Source organism: Arvicanthis niloticus, chromosome 9, assembly GCF_011762505.2.
Source record: "Arvicanthis niloticus isolate mArvNil1 chromosome 9, mArvNil1.pat.X, whole genome shotgun sequence".
Lineage (NCBI taxonomy): Eukaryota > Metazoa > Chordata > Mammalia > Rodentia > Muridae > Arvicanthis > Arvicanthis niloticus.
The window spans coordinates 85,829,308-85,844,094 of NC_047666.1; the positions used below are offsets into that span (position 1 = coordinate 85,829,308).

At 37.0% G+C, this 14,787-nt stretch overlaps 1 protein-coding gene, 1 non-coding gene and 1 pseudogene across 6 annotated transcripts in view; all 3 read right to left on the reverse strand.

Annotated features, from left to right (window-relative positions):
- Positions 1-14,787, reverse strand: part of Dennd5b (DENN domain containing 5B) — a 127,442-nt gene that overhangs the window by 62,063 nt on the left and 50,592 nt on the right. For all 5 annotated transcript variants that reach the window (XM_034511622.2, XM_034511621.2, XM_076940923.1 and 2 more), the window contains 3 exons: positions 13,612-13,799; positions 4,203-4,739; positions 980-1,211 (listed from right to left, as the gene is read on the reverse strand). In XM_034511622.2, coding sequence (XP_034367513.1) covers positions 980-1,211; positions 4,203-4,739; positions 13,612-13,799 — 957 coding nt within the window. The remainder of the gene's footprint in view (positions 1-979; positions 1,212-4,202; positions 4,740-13,611; positions 13,800-14,787) is intronic.
- On the reverse strand, positions 8,599-9,556 carry LOC117714895 (elongin-C pseudogene; annotated as a pseudogene).
- Positions 11,110-11,218, reverse strand: LOC117715902 (U6 spliceosomal RNA). The gene has a single exon (XR_004607688.1). It is a non-coding gene; the product is annotated as a U6 spliceosomal RNA (small nuclear RNA).

Here is a 14,787-nt window from a genome sequence, read left to right on the forward strand (position 1 = left end):
ATACCCTGTCATTAAGACTACACATAAAAAGGCATATCAAGGCAAGGCAAAAAGGCATAATGACTGACACACAGGAAGGACTCAGATGCTGGCTCTTGGTATGATTATTAATTTAACAGAATGTATTGCACTATCAGACAAGACCAAGAAAACTTCTCATTATTTGAGGGAAACTGATGTTAGGGTTGAGAGACTCTAGTTTGAATGCAAATGTCTAGAGGTTTAATTTCAAGAAATGAAACTATGTAACTACCACAGAGCAAATAAGAACTGTTTTAGGTTATGTAAACTAGACAGTGTCTCAGATCTCCTTTTTATTTTGGTTTTACTTTAGACTGACTCTTGCTGCACTGCCCGGGCTGGCCTTAACTCCTGGCCCTTCTTGCTTGGCCTGTCTAGTGCTGGGATTTACACATGTACTTCTATGCCCAACTTCACGTTTACTATTTTAAATTAATAGCTAGAAACAAGAAGTGATGAGTAAAAAGGCAACATCAGTAGCAAGAGAGAAGTTAACATATTTTTTTCCAACACAAGAAAATAACAAAAATCTGCATCTTCTTGTCAAACAATTCAATTTATTATTATTATTTTTTTTTCTTGTTTGGGGTAAAGGAAAAGGAATGCCCATAGGAATAGGAATTCACAGAAATCTTAAGAAAAGTACAAAAACACTTCTTGCTAACACCAGGATTATTCATGATGTCCCAAAATGAAAATTAACTTTGTAGTTTAGTGGTGATGGCCCACGCCTTTAATCCTAGCATGCAGGAAGCAGAGACAGGCAAATCTGAGTTGGAGGGCAGCCTGATTTACATTGCAAGTTCCAGGATTGCCCGAGTTACACAACGAAACTCTGTTTTGAGCTTCCCTTCTCCCCTCCCAAAAAGAAAATGATTTTTTTGTGTTGAAAAAGTCAACAGTTTATAAAAAGAAATGATTGTGCACTTAAAAAAAACCCCAACATATGGTAATATACCTGCTTCTTTTAAACTGCTGCATTTCTGATATATAGATGTCCTCAGAGTAGGTGCCCTCACATTATACAATCTGATCTTCTCAATCCGAGAATCAAAGACCCGAAGCAGAGGGTCTTTCTCTTCCCATTGAGACATGATTTTATTATCAATAAAGGTGGCAAACATCTGTGTTTCAATGAAGCGTGAAAGAAATGGCAGGTAAGGCTCAGGCTGGTCAGAGAGGAAAGAAGCCTGTAAAGAGATAATTGGCAAATTATTATTTTTATCTTAATATTATAAAAGATGAACCTGACGTTTGTTGTTAAGATCATTACATTTCAAACTTATTACACATAAAATTGATACTTGGCATTTAAAAAGTCTTGCAAGTCTGTTTTTCTTTTTCTCTAAGTTACAGACTTTAGGTCACTTAGGGCTTTGGTATTGATCTTACATTTCAAAATTGATTTATATTAGTATACTGATGACCATAATGGAGAATAGAGGACATTAGTGAACAATGGTGGATACGTCACCATACAATGGACTGTCAACCACTCACTTCATTTACATTGTGATTCTTCTCCCCTGCACGTAATCTCTTCTGCACTCTGATTCCAGCTTAGGAAATGAACCTCTACCAGAAGGCTGCTAGATGTGTAACTGAAATATATATGTATATATCACAATAATTTACGTGATTATGCAAGAACTTAAAAATGACAGTGTAGAATTTGTGCCTATTAATCAAGTTCTTTTGGTCAAGCAGATGTTTTTCTAGGCTCAATTCTTGTTAACTCAAGATCAAACTCAGACACAGTTGCCTGAGACTTAAAGAGAGAACATTGCCTAAAAAAAAGTGGACCTTCAAAAACATACAGGCTATTATTTTCTCCTACTAGCCTGTCTGATGTAATAATTTATAACTGGATTTTAATCTGAAGTGTTCATACTTTTTGTGCTCTGCGGGTTCATGTGTGATGTATGTTGGGATTCTAAATAGTGGTTAATATCAGCTCAAACTTGTAAGTGAATTCCTGTTTTAGTCATTGTGTTGGTTTGCTTTTCATTCTTTCACTCTTCAGAGTGGACTTGGTGTATCAGAGCCCAAAGAAGAGAGATGGGGCAGTTCAGACACAGATGGGGGCAATTAAAACATAAGATGCTTTGCTTAGTACTCACCAACTACTTCCTGGCATATTTAATTTTTCCATCTCAGTACTTTAGGAGACTTTTATTTTGTTTTTGTTTTTTTTTTTGTTTTTCGAGACAGGGTTTCTCTGTATAGCCTTGGCTGTCCTGGAACTTATTCGGTAGACCAGGCTGGCCTCGAACTCAGAAATCCACCTGCCTCTGCCTCCCAAGTGCTGGGATTAAAGGCGTGCGCCACCACTGCCCGGCTAGGAGACTTTTAATAAAACCTTTATAGAATCCACTTTTCAAGTATGAATGCACTTATGTAAGTCCAAATACCCAGACAGACTCATAATAATCTCTAGAAATCAGTTCACCTCCTTAAGTGCTATTTCACAGTTGAACATCACATTTACTTTTTATAGGATGGATATGGCCTCCCCTCATCAGGCCTTTGATTTTCAGATTCTTGTGTTCTATAAAATTTAAAAGCAACCAGAAGTTGGCTTGCAAGACTACTATGCCCTGTATATTTCCTTTGTGAAAAGTAAGCTGTCCACAGCGTTCTGGAACCCAACATGTACTTTTCATTTTTTTAGGGGTTATACAGAAAGAATTCCACTTCTAGTATGAAACTACATAAAGTATAAAAAGGAAAAAGGCACTATGATATAAATTTAAATCAGAATTTGAACTGCTCCAAAGATAGATCATGAATATATAAGTTTAGTTTTTAAGCTGGAGAAAAATTATAGTAAAATTAAGCAAAAATGAGGACAGCTCACAGAGCAGAAATATATTTGAAAAAAGATTTCTTAACATTAAAAAAATTTTAATTAAGCATTAAGTACACCAGTAAGTCCTGATGCACATAATAAATAAGAAAAAAGATCTAGTGAAATCAGAAAATACACAAACATTTAGTAAAAATGTATTTGTAAGATGCTCCAAAATTAAGCATTTAGCATCTTGGAGTGTGATGGCTCCTTTGGGAGTTCTTCTCTGACACATTCTAACAGCAGAGTGATGTCTGTTCGGCGGTAACAGAGGCAGAGGACTGAACTGCATCCCCGTGGCCTAAAAGACTTCTGGGCATCTCTAGTGCTGTGTCTGTTGGAGAAACCCAGGGCACATGAACAACACTGGACAGAAGGCAGCACACCTTGAAAGTCACTTCCACAGGACAGTAAAAGCTGACACATTTTCTAGTCTCCTTTTCTAAAAACCCTGAAACATAATCCTAGAGTAACGGTCATAAAACCCAATTTATTCATTCGTTCTCTTTTAAGATACTAAAGATATAAAAATTAGGCTTATGAAACTCAACTGTTACCTTTACATGAACAAATTCTGACTTACATCACTAGGTGAAAACTAAACTATCAGTAAGAATTTCTTAGAAAAGGAACAGGTTTAATTTTTTTTTAGAGTTAGTCATAAAACAAGTGAAAATCAAAAAACTTGTGAAATTCAAGTTCCTATAATTTAAACATTGTTCAAGTACAGAAAGTTAAGATATAGCTATTTAATACACAATTTAAAGCCCAGTTTTATGAGCGGTCAATTTGCTTTTTTGTTTTTGAGACAGGTCTCAGGTTTCTCAGGCTGTTCTCAAACTTACTACAAAGCAGAGGACAGCCTTGCATTCCTCTACTTCTACCACCCAAGGATTTGTTCTCTTGTGAAACTATTTTATCTAGCATAAAGTACCTAATGGAATGGAAAAAAAAAGAAAAAGAAAAAAAAGAAAAACTTGTGTTTAAAAAGTTAAAAAGATCCTCTTGTAGACAAAGACGGGGGTGGGGGTGGGGGAGGAGGAATGGGAAGAGGAAGAGGGTGAGCCTAGAGGGGGATAAAGACTTGACTGTAAAAAAAAAGATTAAAGATAATTTAGAAGGAAAGAAAGAAAAAAGGAAGAATGTTATAAAAAAAAAAGTTAAAAAGATTAGTAATTTAGGCTGTTAATAATCATAAAGAGGAAAACTGCAGTTCTTTTTACTTTGTCAAAGTAAAAAGAAAAAAGGAAGAATGTTATAAAAAAAAAAGTTAAAAAGATTAGTAATTTAGGCTGTTAATAATCATAAAGAGGAAAACTGCAGTTCTTTTTACTTTGTCAAAGTTCTGCATCTGTTCCCGGTTGGTCAGCCAGGACTCCATGTCCTGGGCAGTCTGAATCACAAATGCTTCATAATCTGCAAACATCTGTGTAAAGCGGTTGGCAAAGACCTCTCGCAGCTGTACATTGAGCTGGTAGTCCCTCAAGTCTGCCTCTTCACACTGCAATTTTAAATCCTTTTCTTTTTCATTCAGAGAAGCTGGGAGGTCAATTTTTTCCATAGCCACTCCGGTTCTCTTGGCAAGAGCCTGGAGGCGGGCTATAGTTTCACTGCCCTTCAGTAGCTCATACACGCTGACGCTGTTGTTGGGGACATTTCCATTCTTTTTGTCATTAGCCAAATCTTTCAGAACCATATTCTTCAATTTGGTGGCACTCTCACTACAATGTAGACTGCCCTCAGGAGGAATCCCAAATTGGAGAAGAACTTCAGACAGCTCTTGGATAAAATCCACTTTATTGGGGAACTGTGGAAATTCTTCAGGCAATTCAATAAAATGGTTGTCAATATCCACGAAGCACAAATTAGCCTGAAATGGAAAAAGAGAAAAACAGAAAGGGTATTTGAACTCGTACAAGGCTGACTGATTAAAACTGCAGTGACTTCAAGGGCTCCAATGTTGTAGATCCAGAGCCAAATTATCTTATGCTATTTTTTTGCCCCCTGAATAGCATTACTGCCTACCTGTGTTTGGCCTAACATCTTTATAAGTACCAATGAGACACTTTAGCTTCTACCAACCTAAAGACCAGGAATGTCAACAGTTAATATTTGAGGCCTACAGCAGAGACTTCCCGGCTTTGCTGTAACCTGCTTTCTTCTCTAGCAGCAGTAAAAACAAAAATTTAAGTCAGGCATGGTAACATACATCTTTAATCCCAGCACTCCAGAGACAGTGGAAGGTGGCTGAGTTCAAGGCCAGCCTGTTCTACATATGAGTTCCAGGACAGCCAGGGCTACATAGTGAGACCAAAGCACAAGAAAAAAGGAAGCTTGCTCCCTCTCTCTTTGCCTGCTTGATCACTCTTGCTAGCAAGTCCATTCCTTCACTGGCATTAGAGACTACTTCTTCAGGGTTCCAGTGTATACTGAAGACCAGCTTCGAAATCCAGCCTCATAGACTAAGTAAGTAGCTACTGGATTCTTGGACCTTCTGTTGGTAGACAGTCATTTTAGACTAGGAGGATCAGAGCCTATAAGACATCCTAATAGATCCCTTTTCTTTCTCTATGTATATAATTTCCCCCTCCATTCATAAGTTCTGTTCTTCTGGAGAACCTTGATCAATACAATCATGCAGATAGCAAACTGCCCTTCAGGAAAGCTGTCTGTTTTACTTAAAGACTTGTCAAAAAGATGGGAGGAGTAACTATCTCTTTAATGAGATAGGTACTTAAATGCCCCAGAAGCCTTCCCAGAATATAGTTACTCATATATTCTCAAGGCTAACTAAGCCTTTGCTTTCTAGGAAAGTGTAATTTGTTGTTGTTCTCCTCCTCCTTCTCCCTCCCCCCCCTCTTTCTCTCTCTCTCTTTCTCTCCCTCTCTCTTTTAATTTACCTTTTCAGATGCTGGCCACAATTTTAAGTCAGTTACCCCTGAGCATCTTTGCTGTCCTGAAGGCCCTGACTCCATGTAGGTGGTAGGAGAATTCCAATGGTGAATCTGCCACTGTTTTGTAATGCAAATGCAACTTTAAAAAAAAAATCTATGTAGATCTTCCCAGACTGAGATTTTTACCATGCCTAGTATTGTTTTTCTCTCAAACTCTGTCTTTAAGTTTCTTTCTGAGTTGTCTTATTTTATGAGACTAAGAATTGGTAAAAAGGACTCACTATTCCCTGGCAATAATATTTGTCTTTGTGAGCAGGCTTTTTTTCTGGTTCATTTATTTTCTATCAAATGAAATAACTTCCTTTTGTGTCTGAATAAAATTCCATTGTGTATGCAAACCACATTTTTCTGATTATTCTATTTGTGGATACTGATCCCCTATCTTGGTATGAATAATGCATCAATAAGCATGGAGGTGCAGGGATCTCTGTGGTATTTGGGCTTAGATTCCTTTGGGTGTATACCCAGGAATGTTATAGCTGGATCATAAGGTAGTTCTATTTTTTCATTTTTTCAGGGACTTCCATAGTGACTTTCATATTGGCTTTATTAATTTACATTCCCACCAGCAGTGTGTGATGGTTCTTATTTTTCCACATTCTCACTAGTATTTGTTATGTCCTTTCCTTTCTTTTTATTTATTTATTTATTTATTTATTTATTTATTTATTTATTTGAGACAAGGTCATATAGACCAGGCTGGCCCTACCTTGCTATGTAGCTAAGGCTGGTACACTGCTTCCACTTCCCAGGTATTAAGACTAGACATATGCCATCTTCAGAAAATATTTTTTTTTCTCTTCTCTTTCCTTCTCCCTCCCTCTCTGTGGGGAATTTGAATAATGCCCCCCCAAAAGACCTACTTGTGTAAAGGCTTAGCCCATAGGGAGTGGCATTGTTTGGAGGTGTGGCCTTGTTGGACAGTGTGTCACTGTGGAGGTAGACTTCGAGGTCTCTTATATGCTCAGACTATAGTCAGTGTGGTGTACAGTCTCCTTCTGCTGCCTGCAGATCAAGACATAGAATTCCTGGCTCCTCCAGCACCATGTCTCCCTGTACACTGCCATGCTTTTCCACCATGGTGATAATGGACTAAACCTCTGAAATTGTAAGCCAGTTCCAACTAAATTTTTCTTTAAAGAGTTGCCTTGGTTGTGGTGTCTCTTCATAGCACTGAAATTCTACGACACTCTCTTTTTTCTCTCCTTCTTCTCCCCTACCCCAAATTTACTCATCCATATCCCACCTTGCTGGGAATAGAACCCAGCCAGGTACATGTGCTAACTTGGGCTATATCCCCAGCATCAGAAGATGTTCTTGGTTTGATAAAAAGGTATGACAGAAATCAGATGAAGTATTTTCTAAGTTTATTTATACCTTCGATTTGCCAGAAGTCAAGTCAAGTCTCAAGTTAAACTCAATAAAAAAAAATTCCAGGATTTTCCCTTGTTCAAAAACAGGTAATCAACAATCATTCCTAGGATCTGATGTAATATTTAAGTCTAGACATTTAGTGGAAGCGAACAAGTTAGGTGGTTTTCTGGCACCTGCTCTACTGTGTATCTTCACACACACAACTGTGACTCTGGCAGGTGTTGTGGGTGGTTCCTATTCCTTCATTTTTCCTTATTCCAACATCAGTAGTTTTCTCTTTAGCCTCTAGAGAGCACTAGAGAGGATATACTGGGAGCATAGCAGGGAGAAGATAGGTTGTCATAATTCAAATAGCTCTTTAATAGCTTTTAAAATTTATTCACTTATTCATTAAGACAAGGTCTCTCTAGGTATCCCTGGCTGGTCTTGAACTCACAAGATCTGCTTAGCTCAGCCTCCCAAGTGTTAGGATTAAAGGCCTGTGCTACATGACCACCCCAGCTCATCTTCACTGTGAGTCTGTTAGCCAGGAACCTCGAAGCACTTTCATTTCAAACTTCTGTACTGATACTTCCCTGTTTTCATCCCTCTCCTTTTTAATGAAAAGAGAGAAAGCACTTGATATCTTGCTTATACTCATGAAATCAATGCTGTTCTGCAAATGTATTGCCAGATCAGAATCTGGCACCTCAGTTACTGCCTGTTTTCACATTCACATACAAGCCTCCCATAGCCCCCTGTGTTTGCTCAGAAGGGCCCCAAAGGGCCTTACTATCAACAAAGCAGAAACAAATATAAGCCCCTGATAATCTACTGAAGAAAATCCAAAGGCCCTTTAAAAAAAAAAAAAAAGCTAGAGAAATGGCTCAGTGGTTAAGAGCACTGGCTGCTCTTCCAGAGGTCCTGAGTTCAATTCCCAGCAACCACATGGTGGCTCACAGCTATCTGTAATAGGATCCAATGCCCTCTTTTGCTGTGTCTTAAGACAGCTACAGTGTATTCAAATACAATAAATAAGTAAATAAATAAATAAATCTTTTAAAAAACCCAAGAACTTCAACAAAAGAAATTTTGGTAAATTGCCTTCTCTTTTTTGAAGCTATTATAGTTAAAAAAAAAATTCTTCCACAAGACCCCATGAAGTACTATACACATGATAAAACAAATATGCTTATATTTGTTTCTATATTTCTTTTTTTGCACTTAAACAATACTGCAGTTTATCAAAAAACACAAAGAAATTTCAACTCTTATTCTTTGAGTTACAAAAATCAAGGTTTGGCTAAGTTATCGGCATGTTTTTCATGTAATTATTTGCATAATTCTAGTCATGCTCAGTGGCTTAAGATCAGAACTGGTTCTTTAAAAAACACCCAAAACATAAAAAGCCCCTGTATTCACCTGTCAAATATTCATTTATGCTTCCATTCCAGGATTTGCTATATCAGTTATAATTTCAAAGTTCACATCCAAAAGAGAAAGCAGAGAATGCCACCTATAAATTGGCATTATTTATTTATTTTTTGGCTTGTGAGATGTCCTTAATTTGTTGATGTAGCAAACAAATTTCAACTCTGCTATGCAAATGACAGAGGGAATCTGCTCAGCAATTCACTTTAGAGTTCAATTTCATACAGGCAACATGCTATATGAAATTACAAACTGAACTACAGGTATTAAATACTGAAAAAAATGAACAGTTTATTATAATTTATTTCATTTAACAATCTAGGAAGTTTGCGGCCATCAGCAGTTCCAGTGCAACTGGGATTCAGGAATTTCAGTGGAGCTGTTAGTATAGCGGACCTTGTAGGTGAAATACATGCACACTTTTGATAGCACATGTAAAGGGATCTCTCTAAAATTGACCTCATTGGTTTCATTCTCGGCAAACTGGCCTGGACCACTCAACATGGCCTTTATTGTTCCTGATGTTAATGCATGTTCTCTTTTTACAATAAATTCATGACCATCAGAAGATATTAATTTCACATCAGGACCTTCATAGCCACCGCAGGTTTTCTCCTCTCCGTCCATTATGTTCTTATAAAATTCTATTTGATCCCAGAGGAACTTTAGTAGTTTCCTGGTGAGGCAGAGACACGGTCTGCTAGTAACTTTCGTCCAAAGAAAGTGTCTATTTCTTTATTTCTAATTTCTATATTTCTGAGTAATGGTGCTTGAAAACTCATGATATTAGTTCTAATTAAAAGTGGTGCATATGCCAGGCCTGGTGTCATATACCTTTAGTCCTAACACTCAAGGCAAGCAGATCTCTGTGAGCTTGAGATCAACCTGGTCTATGTATTGAGTTCAGCCAGAGTTACTTAGTGAGACCCACCTGTCTCTACAGCAAAAATGAAATAAAATACGTATTTCCTCAGAATCTTAAGGCAAGATGCACTAAAAAAAGGTGCTTCTCTTAACTTTTTCCTTTAATATATATATATATATATATATATATATATATATATATATATATATATATTTATTTATTTATCGGCACAGCCATATCCACTGAAAATAGTGAGGGTCATGAAGCCAGCACAGCTGCTTGGCACAGTTCCTGCAAAGTTGAGCCAACTGCTGCAGTTGCTGTCCTTCTATCTCTAACTTTTGAGTTTTGGTCTCTGCATGCTGCATTCCTGGGGAATTTCTGCATTATGATTCATTTTATGCCTTTTCCTAAGAAAAATTATGTCTGAGTCTTTTTAGTAAAATCCTAAAATTAACTGACCATTATTTGGAAGTCTTCCTTATGCTCTGGAGATCACTAAACACAGATAAGCACATAGGTATATGAGGCCACTGCTTAAGGAATCGTCTTGGTATAGCCCCTGAGCAAACTCAAACAGTATAATTGGTGCAGGGTAAACAGAGAGAATTGATAAACTCTGACTGGCCAGGAAAACAGGTTACAGATTCAAGGTCTCTTTTTATTATAGCTTAGAGCTCTCTGAAAATGTAGTTTAAAGATGGGGGTGGGGGAGCATACAGGTTACACTCCTGAAGGAATAAAACTCAGTAAATAAGATAGATTGACTAAAATAAACTTTTCCTACTTTATAACATAGATGATGAAACGTATAGTAAAAGAAGTTAGGTATTAGTATTTGCTATTCATAAAAAGACCAGTTCAGATATTTTCTCTTTGTCTAGAGTGTTTTCAGGCTGTCATATAATAGATGTGTTTGCTTTGGAGGAGACATTCTTTAGATTCTTTAAATTGGAGTTATAAGGCCCATAATAAAAATGAAATCTGTTCTGTTTGTATTTTTTAATTGGGACTGAGCTTGTAACCCTGGACATACAATAAAAAAATCAAACACAATCTGTAATTATCAGTCTGTCTTTGTTCTGTGATTCCTGTATAAATATTCCTGTGTGAGGGTGTCAGAAGCCCTGGAACTGGAATTACAGACAGTGGTGAGCTGTCATGTGCATGCTGGGTTCTCTGGAAGAGAAGCCAGTGCTCTTAACTGCTGAGTCACTTCTCCAGCCACCATTTTTTTTTTTTCTAATACAGTAAAGATGGGCAAGAATGGTTGAAGGTAAGGTCCCAGACTCTGTAATCAACGCCTAGAACTGCATTCTTCTACCCTCCCCACTCCACATGCTACTCCCTAAAACACAACACAACAAACGGCTACTAACATCTATCATTTTGGAATCATGAGAAAAGGGAGTAGGTGGTTAATTATAAGTCTAGGAAGTTACATTAGACACCCAACAACTAAAATCATACCTTCCCAAAATAATCATTTTGTAAGCTTGCCATTTTCATAACTATTTTTAGAAACTTTCTTGTGATTTAGTCATTATTTTATTTCAGAGTTTTCAGGGGAAAGGGGAGGGAAGCATCATGGAGTGTACATTTAAGTCTCTTTGTTGAAGACTCTCATATATATATATATATATATATACACACTTTGCAAATTTGCATGTCTTCCTTGCACAGGGGCCATGCTAATCTTCTCTGTATCATTCCAGTTTTAGTATATGTGCTGCTGAAGTTGAAAACATATTTTTGGGTTTTTTGAGATAGGTTCTCACTATGTATGTAGCCCTGGCTGTGTTGGAACTCTCTATGTAGGCCAGGCTGGCTTCAAACTCACTGAAATCTACTTGCCTTTGCCTCCCAAGTGCTAGGATTAAAGGTATGCAACACTACACTCATCTTAAAAAGACTAATATTTTTTATGTCTACTTCTTCCTTAAAATTACGTGAGGCTGTTTATTTCATTTCACTATAAAATGCTTCCAGAGTGAAGAGACATATTGTTAGCTTTTGCTTCTAAAACAATGAGGCTCTTAATGTATAGTTTCTACACAGAAACACCTATTTTTATAGTTGATTCATGTTACTTCATATTCCATTATATGAATAGATAGATGAGTTTGCGTGATGAGCTCATGATTAGAAAAAACCCTAGAAAATCACAGACATCATTCTGAGGGCTTTTAGAAAATTTAACTGGCTTATTTTTAGAGTCAGATGATACAAAGAAAGATCTTCCAATTATATGTATATTAAGTGGCATTAAAATATTCCAACATTCATATAAACTGGGAAGAACTTTTATGTATTTAAATTAAATTTCTTATATCATTTGATAAACAGTGATACACATACACATAAAATCAGTAAGAAACTAAAAACATTTTTTAAACAAAAATCCATTTGGTTAATCTATTTCTTTTCCTTTGAAAATGCAAAGATTTAGCCGGGCAGTGGTGGCGCACGCCTTTAATCCCAGCACTTGGGAGGCAGAGGCAGGTGGATTTCTGAGTTCAAGGCCAGCCTGGTCTACAGAGTGAGTTCCAGGACAGCCAGGGCTACACAGAGAAACCCTGTCTCAAAACAAACAAACAAACAAACAAACAAACAAACAAACCCCGAAAATGCAAAGATTTTACTTCTTTAAACCAACCAGATACTACATTAATATAATTAAGGAGAAAATTCAGGGAATGGAGAAAGAAGATAGTTAGGGAGGAAAGATCAGAGAACATGCCCCTATTCCCTGACAAAGGACAGGACAATATGCACCTGTTTCATATGGCCTCAATCAAGCTATTTCCGACATAGTTAATTTAGCCAAAGGCAACATGGTTGACTGATTACAGGATTTGCTACTCAGTATAATGGCTGTGGCTTAGTGTTATTTTAAATTCACTTCTTAAAAAATGAGAATCTCTATGAGAAATAAGAACAAGTAAGGTGAAGGTGCTGACTGAACGCTAATAATGTAATTACATTAACAGCTATTTCATGTTTTAAGTAGGTCATGCCACTTTCATCAATATTTTATTTCAAAGCTTTCCATTCCAATTTTGAATAGCAATAATAAGAGCTAAAAATTAAATTTAAAATGCTTTCAAGAACTCTTATTTTCTTCCTAAATACTTTAAAACACAATGTAGAGAAAGCACAGAAACATTAAAGTGCCAGGAAGCTAGGGACTAACATTTCTGTTAACTTGGCATTGTCTGTGAACATTTAGGATCGGCTAATAACTGGCTTACATCTAGGATGGGAAGTGGTAAAGCATTGCTGTTTCCATTATCCCCATTTTGCTGAGAGATATTACTTTCCTTTCAGTGGAGGTCAAAAGTAAAATTTAAGTCAGTAGGAATGACTCTAAAGGAATGTTAAATATGACTGTACTTACTTATCAACCTAACAACTAAATTAACTAAACCCCCCAAATGGAGGTGTTCACCAGTGATGTGTTTTTGCTTAAAAAGTGGGAAGATCTTTGAAGTGGCAAGATACACCTTTAATTCAGATATTTTGAGGTGGGAAGACCACTTCTAATCTGGGCCATGTTTTCTGCTGAAAGTCTCCTTCATAAGGACAGAAAGAAGGAAGTTTCTCTTTGTCTGGTTGCTCTCACCTTGCTAGCAAGTCCATTCCTTCACTGGCATTAGAGCCTACTTCTTCAGGATTCCAATGTCTACTGAAGACCAGCTGATATGAGACTCACAGGCTGAGCAACTAGTGGATTCCTGGACTTCATGTTGCTGGACAGCATTGCTGGACTAGCTGGACCACAGCTTACATATCATACTAATCCCCTTTCTATATATATATATTCATTCTATAAGTTCTATTCTTCTAAAGAAGTTAAATGCTTTTAGAATAAAACGGTTATGTCATACTATTACTGAACCACCTTCAGAAATGTATAGTTGTGAAAATTTGTTATTGTCCTCCTCTGAAGTGTATTTAACTAGTGGTTGTGTTGTAGCAAGTATCAGATGAAACCGTCTGCAGGCTAAGGCCCAGACCCTAACCCCAAAGCACCTGGGAGATTCAGATGTAACTACTGTACAAAGACAATATTATTTAATAAAAGAAGCCATGACCTAAATCAACAAATAGCATGCTTCATCACTAATGACAAGTTTTACCTCTTGAGGAAGTTCTAATTTAGACCGGTCAGTTCCTTCTTTTGACTGAAGTCCCATCAGATAAGGGACAGGGGCATCAAGAAAATGTAGCAGAGAAGCAGGGAGGATGGGTACATAAACATGCTGCCATTGAAAGGGGAACAAGAGTGTGGTAATGCCTTCTGCCACAGTCATCAGGCGCTGATAATCTGTACAGAACAAGAGAAATAAAAGGGAAGAATCCAAGTGAAACAATTGTTGCAGTGAGCCTAAAAATACTAGAAAAATCTGTGTTAAAATAAGTATTTTGGACTGGAGAGATGGCTCAGTGGTTTAGAGCACTTACTGCTCTAGCAGAGGACCTGGGTTTGATGCCCAGCACCCATATGATGGCTCATATGCATCAGTAGCTCCAATTCCAGAGGATCTGACACTTTCTTCTGATCTCTAAGGGCGCCAGACACATGGTGCACACATATGATGCAGCCTGTAGATAACATGCATATATGTATGCACTTATATGTATGCACTGTCACACATAAATAAATAAATAAATCTTTTAAAAAATTGAGAAATATTTCTTTATGATCATGGAGAAAGTAGTCTATCGTAATTAAAGAGTTAAATTATTTCCCCCAAATAGCTGTAGAAAGTTGGAAACACCATCACCACTCTTTGCTTCTTGAAATCAGTAGTACATGAGTAATTTGGATTCTCTCTCTCCTCCCAGCTCCCTGTCTTTCCAGGGTCTTACTATGTAGACCAGGCTGGCCCAGAACTCACAGAGACAAGATTGATCCCTGTTCTGCCTCCCCAGTTTGGGGATCAAAGTCTTGTGCCATTGTATATACATGGAAGAATCGAAAACTAATAAAATTGTTGTTGGTATCTAATCTACTGAAAAAGTACAAGATTGTTGCTATGAATCACTTTCATACATACATATACACATTATATATATATATATAACTACATAACACACACAAATAATCTCCAATTCAGAAGCTATTCTTTTCTTGTATAAATGATTGATCAGGGCTATAGCTTTAATAAACTGATTATATTTATTTTAGCACTTACTTTGTAGGTATAAAAAAAAAAAACAACAACAGATGTAAGTAGTCATAGTCACAGTATCTATATTTAACTCCTAACTACAGAATATCACCTCTAAGGATAAAAAGAATTGCCCTGTGA